The 18507-nt window shown below is 41.0% G+C and overlaps 1 protein-coding gene across 1 annotated transcript in view; it reads right to left on the reverse strand.

The window, feature by feature from the left end:
- The window catches only part of TNN (tenascin N), an 83365-nt gene that overhangs the window by 12450 nt on the left and 52408 nt on the right, over nt 1-18507 (reverse strand). Inside the window, exons 12-14 of the mRNA XM_042781814.1 lie at nt 9663-9793; nt 8332-8464; nt 7798-7949 (exon numbers count right to left, since the gene is read on the reverse strand). Coding sequence (XP_042637748.1) covers nt 7798-7949; nt 8332-8464; nt 9663-9793 — 416 coding nt within the window. The remainder of the gene's footprint in view (nt 1-7797; nt 7950-8331; nt 8465-9662; nt 9794-18507) is intronic.

Raw genomic sequence — 18507 nt, forward strand, 5'->3', positions numbered from 1 at the left:
AGAGAGAGAGAGAGAGAGAGAAATAGTAAAAGCAGAGAAGTTTCTTGCCTTTAAGAAATTCCCAATGTAGATCAAGGAGAAAATTGAGGAGTTGGTGATATGGTTGCTAGTGGGAGGCTGGGTAGGGAAGGACATTCTAGACTTCTACCTACTGTCACTTGTCACCTTTATTTCTGTTCAACTCATTTGGACACTTTATATGTTGTCTTCTTTCCTCTCAACTAGTTTGAAAGTAAGAATTGTTTCTTAATTCATTTGATTCTTAACATAGGCAATTATTTAATACTTATGAAGAAGAAAGTTAATTTATCCAACAAATACTTATTGAGCATCTCCTATATATTAGGCACTGTGCAGGATCATGTGCAAAATGAACAAAACAAAAAGGTTCCCTGCCTTCATGAAGCTAATAATCCAGTAAAATCAGGAAACAATGACACAAATTAAGTGTATAATTAAAACTGATAAGGGCTATGAGAGAAAAGTATGATAGCACCATGTGAGTACAAAATAGGAGGACCTGACCAGGAAATAGGAAATCTCCCCTCAGAGAGTGGCTAAGAGCTGCAGTATGGGTAAGAATAGTCAGGCAAAAAGACTGCAGGCTGGATGCTGGGGATGTGGGGACTGATTAGGAAAGGAAGGGGAGAGAGGCTGGGGATATGGGCAGGAATCAGAGCTGGTGGGGATTTAAAAGGTATTGTTGAAGATGTAAGAGTGATGGCAGTAACTGAGAGGGTTGTAAGCAGAAAATGGCATGTTTTTATTTACATCTTGATAAAGATCCCTCTAGCTGCAAGCGGGGAGCTCTGGTGGCGTAGTGCCTAAGGCATTTGACTGCTAACCAGAAGGCTGGTGGTTCAAACTCACCAGCCACTCCTCAGAAGGAAGGTTGAGCAATCTACTTCCATAGTGATACTGCCTCAGAAATCCAAGGAGGGGTTGCTATGAGTCGGATCCAACTCGATGGCAGTGAGTTTAGTTTTTTGGGGGGTTTTAGCTGCAAGTGTAGAGAGTGGACTGGCCAGTGGCAAGAGTATCTGTAAGAAGACCAGTTAGGAGACCACTGTAAGTAAGAGAGGATGGTAGTTTGGATTAGTGGGCTACACAGAATAGTCAGAATGGATGAAAGGTTACATTGGCCAGACCTTTGGTGATCAATTGAATGTAGAGTTGGAAGTGAGAAAGTAGTCAAGAATGGGTCTTGTGTTTTCGGCTTGCAGAAATGGATGGCTATTCACTCAGCTATTCCCTAGATGGAAGATTGTAAGAGAGGACATGTCTTGTGGGTGCATGTCAGGAGCTCATTTTGGGACATGCTGAGTGTGAAGTGCTCTTGCTCATCCTGGTGAAGGTGCTATAAAATAAGCTGTACGTAGGCAGTAGAGTCCTAAAATAAGGTCTGGCAAGACTGATAAATGTGGGTGTGTGACTGAGACAATGCTAGGTGATTCCCAGTCCCACTTCACTTTCCTCTCCCTAGGAACACAGGAAGACCTCATCCTTCAGCCTTCTTTGCAGTTAAGTTGGAGCCATGTGACTATTCTAAATAAAGGGCTATAAGTGGGAGCACAAAATTAAGAATGGGGTTCTCTGTGCTCTCTTTTCCACTGTCATGGTGCTACCATGCCATGGTGAAGGCCATGTGTTGAAAGGGCAGAGCCACAAGATGGAAACATCCTGACTCCCTGGGTTGTCACTTAGAAGTGGCTGCCAAACCCAAAGAAGAATTTATGCAAGTGAGGAAAAAAGGTTGATGTGTTAGATCATTAGAATATGGGGTTGGTTTGTTACAGCAACATAGCCCATTCTATCCTAATACAGACAGGCACTGGGACATAGATAGTAAAATGAAGCCATGAGAAAGGATGAGTCTACCTCGGGAGAAAATAGGAACTGGTAAGAGAAAATGGTGTAGAATAAAGCCTTGAGGAACACCAATATTTAATGGCCACATGGAGAAGGATAAGTTCATTAAGAGGACAGAGAAAGAACAATTAGAAATGTGGAAGGCAGGAACACAAGAAAAATGTGGAATCACAAAATCCACAAGAATGTATTTCCAAAAGAAAGATGTAGTCACCAGTGTCAGATACTGATGAGAGGTCAAGGCACATGAGACCAATACTGTCCACAGAATTTAGCAATCCAAAAATCATTGGTGACTTTAGCAAGTACTCTGTTAATGAGAGAGAGAGAGAGGCAGGAGGCAAACTGGTGTGGGTTAAAGAGTGAGTGAAAAGTGAGGAAACAGAGACAGAGTTAGATACTATTTCATGAGAGAATGAGTGGCTTTTTTTATTTGCAAAATTCTTCTCTTTTGGAGGGAAAGCAGCTCTAGTCCAAGTAAATTGGATTCTTTCATACAAAGTAAACTTGAAAAGTACCTAAAAGCAAAACACACCTGTGTATATACTACTGGAATTGATAATACATATCATTCTGCATGACCTTGAGAGTCAAGCAAAATATCCTAGCTAACTGGTTCTCATTCACCAAAGGCTGGAATTGCATCTTTCTCTCTACCTGTTTTCCTTGTATTCATTCAAATGCAGAAGCGCCAACACAAAATCCAATCTCCTTCCTACCACCATGCTTCACAGCATGTGTCTTGTGGTAAAACACATTATCTTGAATTTGGGAACGTAAACCTCCAAATATCTGTGCATTCTTTACATTTTTCTTTGGGAAGCAACAGGGAAGGAGAAGAATGGGTTTCCTGCAACAATGCTAAACCTCTACGTGGATCACATTTGCCAACTCTTTCCAAAGCACCATCCATGTTTGCTGGGCAAGGAGGCATCAGTGGGCAGGAGAAGGGGAAGCCCCAGGCTGGAATCAAACCACTGCCACTGGCCAGCAGGCGATGGTAAGTCAATCATTTCTCTCCCTGAGCTTTAGTCAGCTTGTGGTAAAACAAGGATAGAAACAGGAAAGAGGTGCCTGCCTCACAAAGATGCTAGGAGGACTAAAGAGAAGGTGTGCATAAAAATGTTCCATAAACAGTAAAAAGCTGAACATAATTCAGGAATTATTTTGGCAAACATAACACACTGCATTAACATTGTTGTTCCCTTTTTTTCACAAGAGTTCATCTTTTAAAGATGTCTCATTTCTTTCTTGGCTTCCTTCATTTTTTCTTCATTCATTTATAGGGTCCCTGGGTGGTCCACAGAGCTAAATGTGCTTGGCTTCTAAATGAAAGATCAGAGGTTTGTGTCTACCCCAGAGGTGCCTTGGAAGAAAGGCCTAGTGATCTAATTCTGAAAAAACAGCCATTGAAAACCCTATGGAGCGTACTTCTACTCTGACACACTTGGTGTCACCATGAGATGGAGTCAACTCAATTCAGTGGGTAGTGGTGGTTTGGTGGTAGAATTCTCACCGTCCTTGTGAGAGACCCAGATTCGGTTCCAGGCCCATGCACCCACACTTCATGCACAGCCACCACCTGTCAGTGGAGGTTTTCAGGCTGCTATGATGATGAACAGGTTTCAGCAAAGCTTCTCAACTAAGATGGACTAGGAAGAAAGGCCTAGAGATCTACTTCTGAAAATCAGCCAATGAAAACTCTGTGTTCTGTTATGCAAAGAGTCACCATGAATCAGGGGCTGACTCTAGAGTAGCTAACAACAACAAAAACAATCATTTATTGAGCAATTATTAAGTGCTGGTTCAGGGGCAAGTAATTATTATGCCACTTGATGTATGTAAAAGTCAAAAGAGTCATATAGCTAATTATTTAATACTCAATGCAAAGATAAAACACAAACCTCCCCCCTTTCAGTTAGAAAGTTTAAAAACATCAGCTTTCTACTGAGTCTACTTTCTAAAAATACTTTCCTTGCTAACTTCTTAGCACTGTGTCTGTTCCAATCCTTTCTCTGAGATTCAACAACTAACAACAAAAAGACAAACAATCCCATTAAAAATTGAACAGAAGATATGAAAAGACATTTCATCAAAGAGGACATTCAGGTGGCTAACAGACACATGAAGAAATGTGATTATTAGCCATTATAGAGATGCAAATCAAAACAATGAGATACCATTTCACCCCAGCATTAATAGCAAAATTAAAAAGAAAAAAAATGCTGGTGAAGGTGTGGAAAGACTGAAACCCTAATACACTGCTGGTAGGACTGTAAAATGGTGTGACCACTGTGGAAAATGGTATGGCTTTTCTTTAAAAAAGTTGGAAATAGAAATACCACATGATCCAACAATCCACCACTAGTGATATATCCTAGAGAAATAAGACCATGACATAAACAGATATATGTACAACCACATTCATTGCAGAGTTATTCACAATAGCAAAAAGGTGGAAACAACCTGCATGCCCATCAACAGATGAATGGATAAACAAAGATACACACACATGATTGAATACTATGCAACATTAAAGAACAACTATGAATCTGTGAGCTATCTCATAACATGGATGAACCTAGAGGACACAGTGAGGCTGAGTGAAATTAGTCAATCACAAAAGGACAAATACTGTATGAGACCACTACTGTGAAAAGTCAAGGAAAGGTTTATACACAAAAAGGTTGAAGGTTACCAGGGGTGAAAGGGGAAGAAAGAGTAACTCATTAACTAGGGGGTTGTTGTTGTTGTTGTTATGTGCTGTCCAGTCGGAGGGTAGACACTTAACTTGGGTGAAGGGAAACACAGTAAAAGGGAGCTCAGCACAAAATGATCAAGGCTGAGGAAGACACTGGGAGGAGCCCAAGAGTTAAAGGCAACAAAGGTGAATACCATTACATACTACACACACAGTCCTGCAATAACAGTAATAACAATAGATAGACACACAAGCTGAACAGGTACGGGAAGGAGAATGGGACTACATCCATGAATATATATAGGTTTGAGGAAGGATATTTCTACATATGTATCTTTATGTGCTGCAAATGTATCTACAAACACAGTAGCACATATAGGGCCAAAGTTATCAAAACTGCTTAGCTATAACCAAACACCTTGAGTCACTAGGCCTGCAGGCTCAGGACTATAGCCTCAGGGGACACCAAGGTGTCATAGACCACAAAGACAATGTTCTACATCCTACTTTGGTGTATTGACCTACTGAGGTCTTAAAAGCTTGTGAGGGCCCATCTAAGGTGTAACCATTGGTCTCTTCCTGGCCAGAGCAAAGAAGAATAAAGAATATGAAAGATGCAAAGAAGTAAGTAGTCCAAAGGATTAATGGATTATGTAAACCCCAGCCTCAGGAACCCTGAAGCCAAAAGAACTAGATGGTGCCTGGCTACCACTGCTGACTGCTCTGATAGCTATCACAACAGGAGATTCTGGGTAGAATGGGAGAAAAAGGCAGAACAAAATTCAAAATCATAAGACCAGGCTTACTGGTCTTATAGAAACTGGTGGAACTGAGACTAGGGCCCTTAGACACTCTTCAAGCCTGGAACTGAAGTCATCCCTGTGGCTGAACTTCCAGCAAACAATAGACAGGCCTATACTCTTTATAATAATCAATTATACAGATCAAAAGGACAGCATTTGCCTAGGAATAAAGCTCATAAGGGCAGGAAGGGACAGGAAAGAAGGACAAAGGGAAATGGTAAGCAGGGAATAAATAGAAAGAGTGTTGTCACAAAACCAAATGTGTATGAATTGTTGAATGGAAATACAATTCACTCGGTAAACTTTCACCCAAATCACAATAAAAAGTTATTTAAAAAAAAAAAAAGTCTCAAGAGGAAAAATAATCTCTTTATAATTTCTGTCTATAGTACAATTGCTACTGCACTCTAGAACTTTCTCAATCTCCTTAATGACTAAGTCAGGAGGAAGAAAAAAAAACTTTAATTTAAATGCCTGTGGAAAGGGCCTTTAATGCAGACCTTAAGACTTGTAAGATGGAAAACAAAAATGGAAATATTCAAGACAGTTAAGTGTTCCCTGATGGTCTTCACTCCAGCTGCCTCCCTTACCTCAGGGCAGGGCTGTTCTGGCTGTGAATCAAATTGGGTTCCTGCTGTCTGGGATAAAGAATAATTGCCTTCAAAGAATTGTAAAAGCTCAATAAAAAGGAAAAATGTTCTATAGGTCATTCTTAAGTGACAAGACTCTCTTCAACACAAAAAATATGGAAACTGTCAGCATTTTGTAAAGATGTTTTCAGGACTACACATGTTTTCAGGAACATGTTGGCTTGAGGAGAACCCTATAGGATCTCAGATTATACATTACCTCCAGGAGTCTAGGTCAGGGGTGGGGTGGGGAGCTTCTGTTGGTTAGAATGTAGAATGATTTTATTATTTCTGGAATTGACCTCTTTGTTCCAGTAAGGATCATTCGCCTAGGCAGGAGGCAGAAGGTAAGCTCCTTGAGGGCTGGGATTTTCATGTGTTTGGCTCACTGCTAGGTCTCAAGTACACAAAACAGGGCCTGTTGCATAGTAGCCTCTCAATAAATGTAGACAAAATCACGGTCATTCCCAGGCAGATAGACTGTCAGATCTTCTCCTAAAAAGATGCCCTAGATAAATGTCTCCTTCCCTGTGCAAGCTTGGCTTTCAAAAAAGGCCAGATGAGACAGTACAAACATAGGTCAATGGTTAATTATGGGCACAAAGGCAGAGAACTGGGCTTCAAGCCTGAAGGAACTGAATGCTTGGAGTTACAATGGTGCTTATGAGAAAGGTCTGATCAGGTGGAAACTTCCCATGTTACATTCTGTTCCCTTATTTTTATAAATCAATTGGGAATTACCCTCATCCAATCCAATTACTGCCTTTCAGCCATCAGATGCAGCTGTGCAGATAATAAGTTTTCCTCATTGCTGCTCATCAGATGGTATCATTTTATCCGTGGCTGCTCAAGTGTCTTTGGTCTCCTAGGCCCCTGAGCAAACTTGTAAATGAATATAGTTTGATCACTATGAGGTCATGCTTTCTCCTTCCCAAATGAGCTGCCAATGCACAGGGGAAAGGCTGCATGCTGATCTGGGACAGTGAGAGCAGCTATCAGTTCAGACACAGGGCGAAGGAATGAGGGGAAAATGGGGAGGAGAATGGAAGAAACAGATTGTAACCCTCAAAGGCAGCTCTCCCATAATTGGATCAGGCTCAAACAAATGGTCCAAGAGCATTGAACCTCTACACAGAAGAAAGAAGATCAGAACATTGTCCAAATTTCCCTCTTTTAGGCTTTAGCCTTTAAAATCTAAGTCCCAAAGGCTTTGTTTATGTACTGCAGAGCCAAGACACAGAAACTGGACAAAGGGCCAAAATTCAGAGGACTGAGTTTCTAAAGAGGTCATGTGCTTCCATGGAACTCTGAGATGGCCCATTGGGAAGACCATTGAACTAAGGGCTGAAATTCTGAAATCTGGTCCCAGTTCTGTCATTCATTTATGGTGTGACTTAGCCAAAACACTTCTCTTTATAGGTCTCACTTTCCCTATTTGTGAAATAGCAATGATAAATCTCTCTCTTACTCTAAAGCTTTGGTGTGCATGTCATGCTTCTGAAAGTGTTTTGAAGAAGGTGAAATGGTACAAACATATAGGATGTTATTAGGTGATGATAAACTCATGAGCCTTCATAGTCACCAACCTTCATTTCACCAAGCCTACTCAATTCCAGGTATAAAGGATGAGGCTCTTTTCCTAGAGTGGATTGGGATTCCTCTAAAAACAGCAAAAGCCACCAAAGTTCCTCTCTTCCCTGAGTAAAGAAATGGAACTGCCAGGGGTTCCATGGGGCAGCCATGACCTGAGACACAAGATCCTGCACAGAGTCCCCTGGGGCTCAGCTTGACTCACGATCCAGCCGCCTCCATCAGTGTCCATGTCACAGTACACCTGCAGGGGTCGGCTGGCATCACCATGCAGGTAGATGGTGTACAGGCCACTGGCAACATTGCTGTTCTGCTGAACCTGACTGCAGTCTGAAGGGTGTGGAAAACGGGCACCAACTGTGAGCCAAACAGAGGGAGAGTGTCATTAGGGAAAAAGCAAAGAAGAAGGGAAGTGGGGCTTCTTCACTATTTTGTTTACAAAGTATTCATAACCCCCTACTACTTTGCTTCTTCCAACTCTTCCTGCATATCACATATTCGTCACTCATCTGCTCTTAACAATCCCTCCAAATTACCAGAACTTCCTCCCCCAGCCCAACTCCTCCCAAAAATTACACTCCATTTTGTTCCCCTCTTTAGATATCTTTTGAACCCATAACCCCATTTCCATTTCCCTATGCCTAGAGGAATTCATAACTCTATACCCACTTGCTCCTCCTTCAACACCTCTTCTGGCCTCTCCAATGCTCAACCCCATTGCATTCTTGTTCCATATTACCTGTGGACAGCGTGGTGGATACACTTCTGCTCCGGCGATCACCTTTAAAGGCAACTAGGGAAACAGGGTAGGTGACACCTTGCTGAAGGCCTTGTGACTCAAACCTCTGGTCCCATGGTCCAAGCTGTACTTCCTACCAAACAAAGGACATAGCCGACTGTCAGTCACTCATCTTATCATCCCCTAACTCCTTCAGTGTCAGTAACTTTCCTTGTACACTGATGACAGTATGCTAATGGCAGAGCTCTCGGAAGGAGTAGTGATTTATTTCTTTGATGGTTCAGCAGCAGCCTAGAATGGACCCCAGCCCCTTCTCTGCAAGGCTAACCCAAGGAGATTCAGCACTGATGTAAGTACTACCTGGGAATCCCCAGCAGCAGGCATTGCCCCTGTGGGAGCACTTCCCAGGAGGTCTCCACCATTCTGGGTACAGTCTGGGGACTGACTCTAGGGCACTGACTCCAGCCACCACTGGCAGCACCAAAGAAAATGCCAAACTGAGCAGGAGTTACTAGAGAGAGGTGAAACTGGCCATTGATCATGAGGCAGGGAAATAGGTGATTTTTCAATAAACTTTCCTCTGAATCTCTGTTAATTCCTCTATAAACAAAGGATTGAACAGTATTCTATTGTACATATGTGCCACATTTTGTTTATCCATTCATCTGCTGATGAACATTTAGGTCCTAGCCAGGCTATGTAAGCATGAATTGAGATAATAAACAAATTAAAGCCCCCTTCCCTTTTTCCTTCCTCCCTTCTTTCTATTTTGCCAAGAACAGAAAATAATAATTTTCTATAAGGACAAGTTTGGAAAATTTGTAGACCTTCAGATTCCATGTGAGAGTACAACCCTTGAAATAAAGGTCACTCAATTCATACAGTAAATATTTATTGAGCACCTACCATGTGCCAGGCATTTTTCTAAACAATTTAAATATAGCAAGAAACAAAACAGACAAAATTTCCTTGCCCTCATAGAGCTTACAATGTACTAGGGAAGTCCAACCATAAACAAAATAATACTGAGCAGATTATACCAGCAAATATGAAATGGTCAACTAGGGGAAGGCACAATGCTTAGCCCTATAAAATGAGACTGCAGTGTTTACAAAGACTATGTTTGGCACTTTCCCTTGCAAAAAGTGGGTGATCAATAAGGATCAAGTAGGTGGATGGATCAGCAGATTGCCACAAGACCAGCAATAATAAATACCATCATGACATTGTTCGATAATGACTTGGTGTTAGCCTAAGTCAGTTGCTTCCCACAGAAGCTGCCCACAGAAGCTGAGTATAAACACAAGAGGTAAGACAAGGAATACTCCTACCTTAATAGTGCCATCTGGGAACTGGTAGGTCAGAATGTAGCCATCAATCTGAGCAGAAGGGGGTGTCCAGGTCAATATCCCACCAGACTGTGTTATACCGGATGGATGAAAGTTTTTGGGAGGGTCTATATCTGTGTATTTAAAGTCAAGTGATTAATATTACTAAGACGCAACAGAGGCAAGATCATTTCTGAGATGTTACTTTATATTTTCTCCCTCCACTTTCTCTCCTTTTTTTTTTCTTCCTTCAAACAGGCTTTGTTCTTCTTTGCCAAAGGACTTTTTTTCCCAAAAGTGGAGACTCATTGAGAACAACAGAATTAAGGAGTAGGGAGTTAGGGGGTTCCAAAGGAAGGGAATATGTGCCCCCACTTCCTCAACAGATCCCCCACAGAGGGTGGGTATGGGTAGCAGACTCTTGGAGATGGCAGTGGTGTGGAAGGAAGAGAATCACAGATCTGAAAGGGCCCTGCACATGGACACTAGGGCATCTCAGTAAACACTTGTCTAGAAAGATGTCCTCAATACCAGATGAGACCCCCAGTGTTTGGCACTAGGAAACACCCCAAGTCTTTACATACAGTCACAGGGAAGGAATATAATCCTAAATTTACTGACGTTTCCCCTCCACAGAGTGGTGACACTAATAGGGTATGAAACACAACATTATATTTTTTACGTATCTAATAGTGTGGCCTGCTATATAAAGAATTGGAGGAGGAGGGGAAGGGGATTCATAAAGGAGGAAAAAAAGGAAGGGGAAGAAGAGATGAAGAGAAATTGGAGAGCTTTTCATCTGATTCCTGTCGTACTTCCCTACCCAGACACCAGAAGGTGTGCAGTGGCATATGTGCAGGTCTTTTAGTACACGAAAACTAAAGCTCAGCCACAATGTTAGTCAGCTAATAATATCTTGGTCAGTCGGCTCCTTTTTTGTTGATTTTTATCAACCAAATAAGATATGAATGGAAATTTCCATTTTGAAAAAACATCATAGAAGGTGATTTTAATTTAGAAGTTTCCAAAAAAGATGTCTTCAGGCTATTTTCTACTCAGTAGCATTTCAGCTAAGAGCTGAATTGCAGTATTTTAATAGAAATCAGGCAGCATTTGTTTTGAATTAGAATGTTTTGGCAAATTTTGAATGTCTATAATATCAGCTTGGTTTGACTTTTTAAAGTGTAACATCTGCACTGGATTTTATTCTATCACATGGAAAAAACAAATCTCTTGCTTCCAAAAATCAACAAAACCATAACTATTTAAACATTTTAACCTGGCTTCTGCCACCTCTTTGCCCACTCAGCCCCTGATTATGGACTTGAGATGTCTGCCATAGTTATTCCCACATATCTACAAAGTAAAAAGATGATAATCTTATTATTCTTATCTTTAAAAAGGGAGAAAAGGAAACAAAGAGAAGATAAAGGAAGGCGGGAAGAAGAAGAGAACAAGGGAGAGAGGAAAAGAGTGACAAGGAAGGGGAGGAGGACACTGGTTACTGGTTGCCTCCTGAGAGGAGCACAGGGGACTAGGGACTCTGGAACAGAGAAACAAAATAAGCTTCTTTTCTTTTTACACCTCTTTCCTTAGTTTGAATTGTTTCACTGGAAGTGTGTATTACTTTCTTAATTAAAAATCATATTGTTAATTATAACTAATAAAAATAATTTTAAAAATTCAAGGCCCTCCCTCAACTCCAGTAGCCATACATGACACACTTAGCCGCAGAGGCGTGGACAGACTTGCCCAGACTGCCTGAAGAGGCCCATGGACTCTAGGTGGGCAGATGCTCTCCTCCAGGTCCCTCTGAGGCCTGAGCTCCAGGATACTTAGCCAATACCAGAGGTCTTATCTCTCTCTCTTTTTTATTTTTTTCTCTCTTTCTCTCTCTTTTACACACACACACACACACACACACAACATGCAGCCCAGGCACCTTTAATCATCAACTGGAGATAGACAGTGAGTGGAGAAAAATGGTCCACAATTACCCCCACTATGGAGGATGGAAACAGAAGAGACTCCTTTCCTCTCTCTCCTCTGACTGGAGCTGAGACCAACCAGGTTCTGGGATCAAGGCAGAGAGCCTGGGGGCTGGGCTGGGTAGAGGAGTTGGTGAGGGAAGCCACCTTGTACCACCATCTTGAGGAGTCTCACAGTCTTACTTTCACACAGCTTCATCTACATTGTTTTCTTCCTAGTCTGAACAACTGTTATGTCAACATATACCTCAAAAAGTAAAAAATGGACCCTCTTGGAGAATGATCTGAGGTGAAACAACTGCTTCTCTGTGTTCCCCTCCTACCCCTCTCTCCTGATGTGTGTAAAGGGTTCCTTGTCCTTATCCATTACAGTAGTACCTGTTAGTGCCCTGGTATCCACTTTCTTGCTCTCCTGGCTCCCCTTCTGGGCCCACACGTGCACCGTATACTCCATTCCTGGCCTCAGGCCCGTCAGCTCCGTACTGCTCTGATCCTTCCCCACTGGGACCTCCTTGGTCTCTCCATCAGCAGAGGTGTAGTGCACCACATACCTGTCAATGACGGCCTGCACTGGATCCCAGGAGACAGTGGCCATGTTCTCTGTCACCCGGTCTATCACCAGGTTTTTGGGGCTGTCAATTTCTTTTTCAAAAGATTAAGAAAAGGCTGAACGTTAGAACCAAGGGAAAACACCACCTCACTCCACCACCCCACCACCAGGAGCTCTCCCCTCTGGTTATCTTCAACAATACAATTCCATTGCAAGCAGAATGGTTCTCATTTTTCAGGGAAACAAACCACTGGGTATTAAAACTGGAAGGAATCAGATCTTCTCCAAGTTTACCAGTATGGAAATTTTCTGTCCTTAAAGTTCCCTCAAGAATAACAATAAAAGTCTCCTGAGCAACAAGATAATCCACCAAAATTTTCTGTTGAAACAACTTCCTCTATGGTCTCTATAGTATCTAATTATTTTATCTCACAGAATTTGAGGGCTAAAAAGTCAGATCTTCTAATCTTCTTATTTTATAACTGAAGGAAAATTAAGGACCAGAGAAATGAAGACACTTGTCCAAAGTCTTACTGTTTTCTTCTATTAAAACCAAGACTCTCTGTGCTCTAAATTTGACCCTTCCCACTTTTTCAAGGATTCTGCTCCTTTTTGTTTTTCCCTCTCTTTCTAGAATCATCAGTCTCTCCCCTTCCACAATCCATCCCAAAGACATGAGCTGTAGGATCTCCATTCCACCCCAGATTTATTTCTCTGCCTCTCCATTACCTAAGAGACTTCTCAAGAGAATTGTCTGCATATCTTAAGTTCACTTCGTCATCTCCCACTCACTCCTCAAATCAATCAAGTTTGGCTTCTTTCTACACCACACAAGGTAAGCGGGAGAGAGACCACAGGCAAGAAGTGGCAACCAGGGCCAACAGCCGGATCAGGTAAGTGGGAGAGAGACCCCAGGCAGGAAGCTAAGGGATTCAAACTTGTCTGTCCATTTGTTGTACTGTAGTGTCTTGTGTGTTGCTGTGAGGCTGGAGGCTGTGCCATAGGTGTTTCAAACACCAGCAGGGCTGCCCATGGTGGACAGATTTCAGTGGAGCTTCCAGATTGAGACAGACTTGGAAGAAGGAAGAGGTTGTCCACTTCTCAAAGAATTGGCCAGTGAAAACCTTATGAATAGCAGTGAAACACTGTTCGATACATTGCTGGACAACTTTATGAGCAGCCATAAATCATTGTCCAATACAGTGCTGGAAGATGAGCCCTTCAGGCCGGAAGGCACACAAGATATGACTGGGAAAGAGCTGCCTCATCAGTATAAAGCCAACCTTAATGATATGGATAAAGTAGAGCTTTCAGGACCTCCATTTGCTGATGTAGCACAACTCAAAATGAGAATAAAAAGCTGCAAATGTCCACTAATAATTAGAACATGGAATGTATGAAGTATGAATCTAGGAAAATTGGAAGTTGTCAAAAATAAAATAGAACACATAAAGATTGATATCCTAGGCATTAGTGAAGTGAAATGGACCGGCTTTGGCCATTTTGAATCAGAAAACCTTATGATCTACTATGCCAGGAATGACAAATTGAAGAAGAATGGCATGGCATTCATCCTCACAAAGAATGTTTCAAGATCTATCATGAAGTACAAAGCTGTCAGTGATAGGATAATACCTATATGCCTACAAGGAAGGCCAGTTAATACTACTATTATTCAAATTTATGCACCAACCATCAAAGCCAAAGATAAGGAAATTGAAGATTTTTACCAAGTTATGCAGTCTGAAATTGACCAAACATGCATTAAGATGTGCTGATTATCACTGATGACTGGAATGCAAAAATTGTAAACAAAGAAGAATCACCAGTAGTTGCAAAATTTGGCCTTGGTGGTAGAAATGATGCTGCAGATCACATGAGAATTCTGCAAAACCAATGATTTATTTACTGAAAATACCTTTTTTCAGCAACACAAACAGCAGTCATACAGGTGGGCTTCACCAGATGGAGTACACAGGAACCAGATCAACTACATCTGTGGCAAGAGGCAATGGAAAAGCTCACTATCTTCAGCCAAAAGAAGGCCAGGAGCTGATTGTGGAACAGACCATCAACTGCTCATATGCAAGTTCAACTTGAAGTTGAAGACAATTAAAACAAGTTCACAAGAGCCAAAATATGACCTTGAATATATCCCTCTTGGATTTGGAGAATGTCTAAAGAACAGATTTGATGCATTGAACACCAATGACCAAAAACCAGAAGAACTGTGGGATGACATCAAGAACATCATCCATGAAGAATGCAAAAGGTCATTAAAAAGACAGGAAAGGAAAAAAAGACCAAAATGGATGTCAGAAGAGACTCTGAAACTTGCCCTTGAATGAAGAGTGACTAAAGCAAATAGAAGAAATGACAAGATAAAAGAGCTCAACAGCAGATTTCAAAAGCCAGCTCCAGAAGACAAAGTCAATTATTATAATGAAATGTGCAAAGACCTGGAGTTAGAAAACCAAAAGGGAAAAACACACTCAGCATTTCTCAAGCTGAAAGAACTGAAGAAAAAATTTAAGTCTCAAGTTGCAATATTGAAGGATTCTATGGGCAAAATATTGACTGATGCAGGAAACATCAAAAGAAGATGGAAGGAATACACAGAGTCATTGTACCAAAAACAATTGGTAGATGTTCATCCATATCAGGAGGTGGCATATGATCAAGAAGCAATGATATTGAAGGAAAAAGTTGAAGCTGCACTGAAGGAAGTGGTAAAAAATAAGGCTCCAGGAACTGATGGGATACCCACTAAGATGTTTTAACAAGTGGATGCTGCATTGGAGGCACTCACTCAGCTATGCCAGGAGATTTGGAAGACAGCTACCTGACCAACTGGCTGGAAGAGATCCATATTTGTACCCATTCCAAAGAAAGGTGATCCCACAGAATGTGGAAATTATCAAACAATATCATTAATATCACATGCAAGTAAAATCTTACTGAAGATAATTCAAAAACTGTTGCTGCAGTATATTGACAGAGAACTTCCAGAAATGCAAGCTGGATTCAGAAGAGGATGTGGAACCAGGGATATCATTGCTGATGTCAGATGGATCTTAGCTCAAAGCAAAGAATACCAGAAAGATGTTTACTATGCAAAAGCATTTGATTGTGTGGATCATAACAATTGTGGATAACATTGAGAAGAATGGGAATTCCAGAACACTTAATTGTACTCATGAGGAACCTGTACATAGAAAAGGAAGCTGTTGTTCAAACAGAACAAGGGAACACTGCATGGTTTAAAATCAAGAAGGGAGTGTGTCAGGGTTGTATCCTTTCACCACATGTATTCAATTTCTATGATGAGCAGATAATCTGAGAAGCTCAACTATATGAAGATGAACATGGCATTGGGATTGGAGGAAAAATCATTAACAACCTGCGATACAGTGATGACACAACTTTGCTTGCTGAGAGTGAGGATGACATGAAATAATTACTGATGAAGACTGCAGACTACAGTCTGCAGTATGGATTATACCTCAACATAAAACAAAAATCCTCACAACTGGACCAATAAGCAGCATCACGATAAATGAAGAAAAGATTGAAGTTGTCAAAGATTTCTTATTACTTGGTTCTACAATCAATGCCAATGGAAGCAGCAGTCAAGATATCAGACAATGTATAGCACTGGGCAAATTGGCTGCAAAAGACTTCTTTTGGGTGCTGAAGAGCAAAGATGTCTCCTTGAGGACTAAGGTGCCCCTGACACAAGGCAGGGTATTTTCAATCAGCTCATATGCATGTGAGAGATGGACAATGAATAAGGAAGACTAAAGAAGAGTCAATACTTTTGAGTTGTGATGCTGGAGAAGAATGCTGAAAATACCATGGACTGCTAAAAGAACTAACAAATCTGTCCTGAAAGAAGTGCAGCCAGAATGTTCCCTGGAAGCGAGAATGGCCAGACTTCGCCTCACCTGCCTTGGTCATGTTGTAAGAAGAGACCATTCCCTGGAGAAGGATATCATGCTTGGTAAAGTGGAAGCTCAACGAAAGAGGAGAAGGCTTTCAACAAGATGGATTGACACAGTGGCTACAATGATGGGCTCATGTACAGCCTGGATTGTGGAGCTGGCACGGAACCAGGCAGTGTTTTGTTCTGCTGTACATAGGGTCGCTGTGAGTCAAAGACAACTCAATGGCACCTAACAACAACTACACCACATAACTTAAACTGCTAGCTTAGGTCACTAACAACTTCCATGTTGCCAAATCCAATGGACATTTGTCATCCTCATCTTACTCAACTTTTTGGTAGCTTTTTGCCACTCTTTCTTTTTTTGAAACACTCTCAGCTCTTGTCTTCATGACTACATGGTTTTCCTCCTAACTCACTGGCTCCTTCTCCTCAGTCTCCTTTGTAGGCAATCTATAAATGTTGGAGCATCCAAGACTCCCTGTTTCTCTCTCTCTTCTTCCATGTCTCTTTTAGGTGATTTCAACCATTTCTATGACTTTAATTACCAACTGTTTGTTCATTGCTCCCAAATTTGTATAGATTCTGAGCCCCTAACTTGTATGTATATATCCACCACAGTGTCTGACATATATTAGCCATTCAATAAATATTTGTGGAATCAATAAGCAAATTATTCAATTAACCAATGAATCTCACAAATCCTCAAGCTTAAACATCTAAACGTCCTATTCACCAAACCTACCTACTTACCGTCTTACCAAACCTATCTCCCTCAGTCTACCCTCTCAGAAAATAGTGAAATGGTGTCAACCCTCTTCATGCAGATCAAACACAAGAGTCACACCTGATTTCTCCCTACCCTATATCTAATCTGTCAACAGTTATTATTGTCAATTCATCCTCCAAAATTGATACCCAGGCACTCCCTTTTCTCTAGTCCTGCTGGCATCACAATTGTCCACATCATCATCATGTCTCATCCAGACTTTTACAACAGCATCTGCACAAGTCTTCCCACTTCTACCTTTATCATCTCTTTATTCTCCTCATTGTGGCCTGAGTAATCTTTTTAAAATGAATACTAGATTATTTCATTCTTCTCCTAACATAACCCCTTTCCTTTTTCAGATACCACATGATACTGTAGGATCTGGCTCTGCCTCCTTACCACCTCACCTCATGTCACTTTCTCTCTCACCCTTTATGCACTAGCTACAGAGGCCTGCTTTTAGCTCTTCAAGCCACCTTATGTGCTATTTCAGCTTGGGGACCCCACACATACTTTTCTTTCTCTCAGAAAGAGCTAGTTTCTCCCAGTAGATATTCTCCCCTTCTTCTATGAGCAGGCCATCCAATAGATCTTTCTGCAATGATGCAAATGTCCTACAAGGTTTGCTGTCCAATTTGAAATGTGGTTAATGCAACTAAGGAGATAATTTTTTTATTTCAATTATTTTTATTCATTAAAATTTAAATAGCCAAAGTAGTTAGTGGCTATAGCCTTTGACTGAACAAAAACACCCCCAAAAATAAAAGAAAGAAATTTAATTTAAGTTGGCTACATGGCCAACCAACTAAAGACCACATTTCTTAGCCTCCCTTATAGTAATGTCTGGCACTATGTCTCAGATCTGGTCAAAGGAATGTAAGAAGAACTAATGTATGCAATGGTCCAGTCATGCTCTCCCCCTTCCTGTGTCCCTTTCCATTGGCTTGAATATGGATACAGTGGTGACCCTAAGAATAGCTGAGCAAGAATACAGAAGAAGGCTAGGTCTCTCATACCATGGATCTGCCACATCAGCCTTGGCCTACTTATATTATGACCACCCCACAAGAAAGAGATACACTACTCTCTTATTTAAGAAGTACACTTCTCTCTTGTTTAAGTAACTATTATTCCAGATAGCTTATGAATCTATATACCCTAACTATTACTCACCACATCCTATGTAAGAAGTACCCCAACTCCATTATGCTCTATACCTATTTCATGCTCATCTCCCTTGTAGAAAATAATTTATGGTTATAAGTTTATTTGCTTGTTTATTCTCTATCTTTCCCAATGAACTTTAAGAAAATAGAAATAATATTTGTTTTGTTCACAGTATTCTGATACCTTGTACTTAGAAAATACTCATTAAAAATTAGTTGCACAACAGAACCAACTGAAATAAAAAGGATAATATCAGGATATCAGGATACTATGAAGAACTGTACTCCAACAAATTTGAAAATCTGGAAGAAATGGACAAATTTCTAGAAATACAACACTTACCTAAACTAACACCGATTGATGTGGAAAAGTTGAACAGATCCATCACAAAAGAAGAAATTGAACAGGTCATCAAAAAATTACCAACT

Source organism: Orycteropus afer, unplaced genomic scaffold (genome assembly GCF_000298275.1).
Source record: "Orycteropus afer afer isolate SDZICR_OR568_19922 unplaced genomic scaffold, OryAfe1.0 scaffold00175, whole genome shotgun sequence".
NCBI lineage: Eukaryota > Metazoa > Chordata > Mammalia > Tubulidentata > Orycteropodidae > Orycteropus > Orycteropus afer.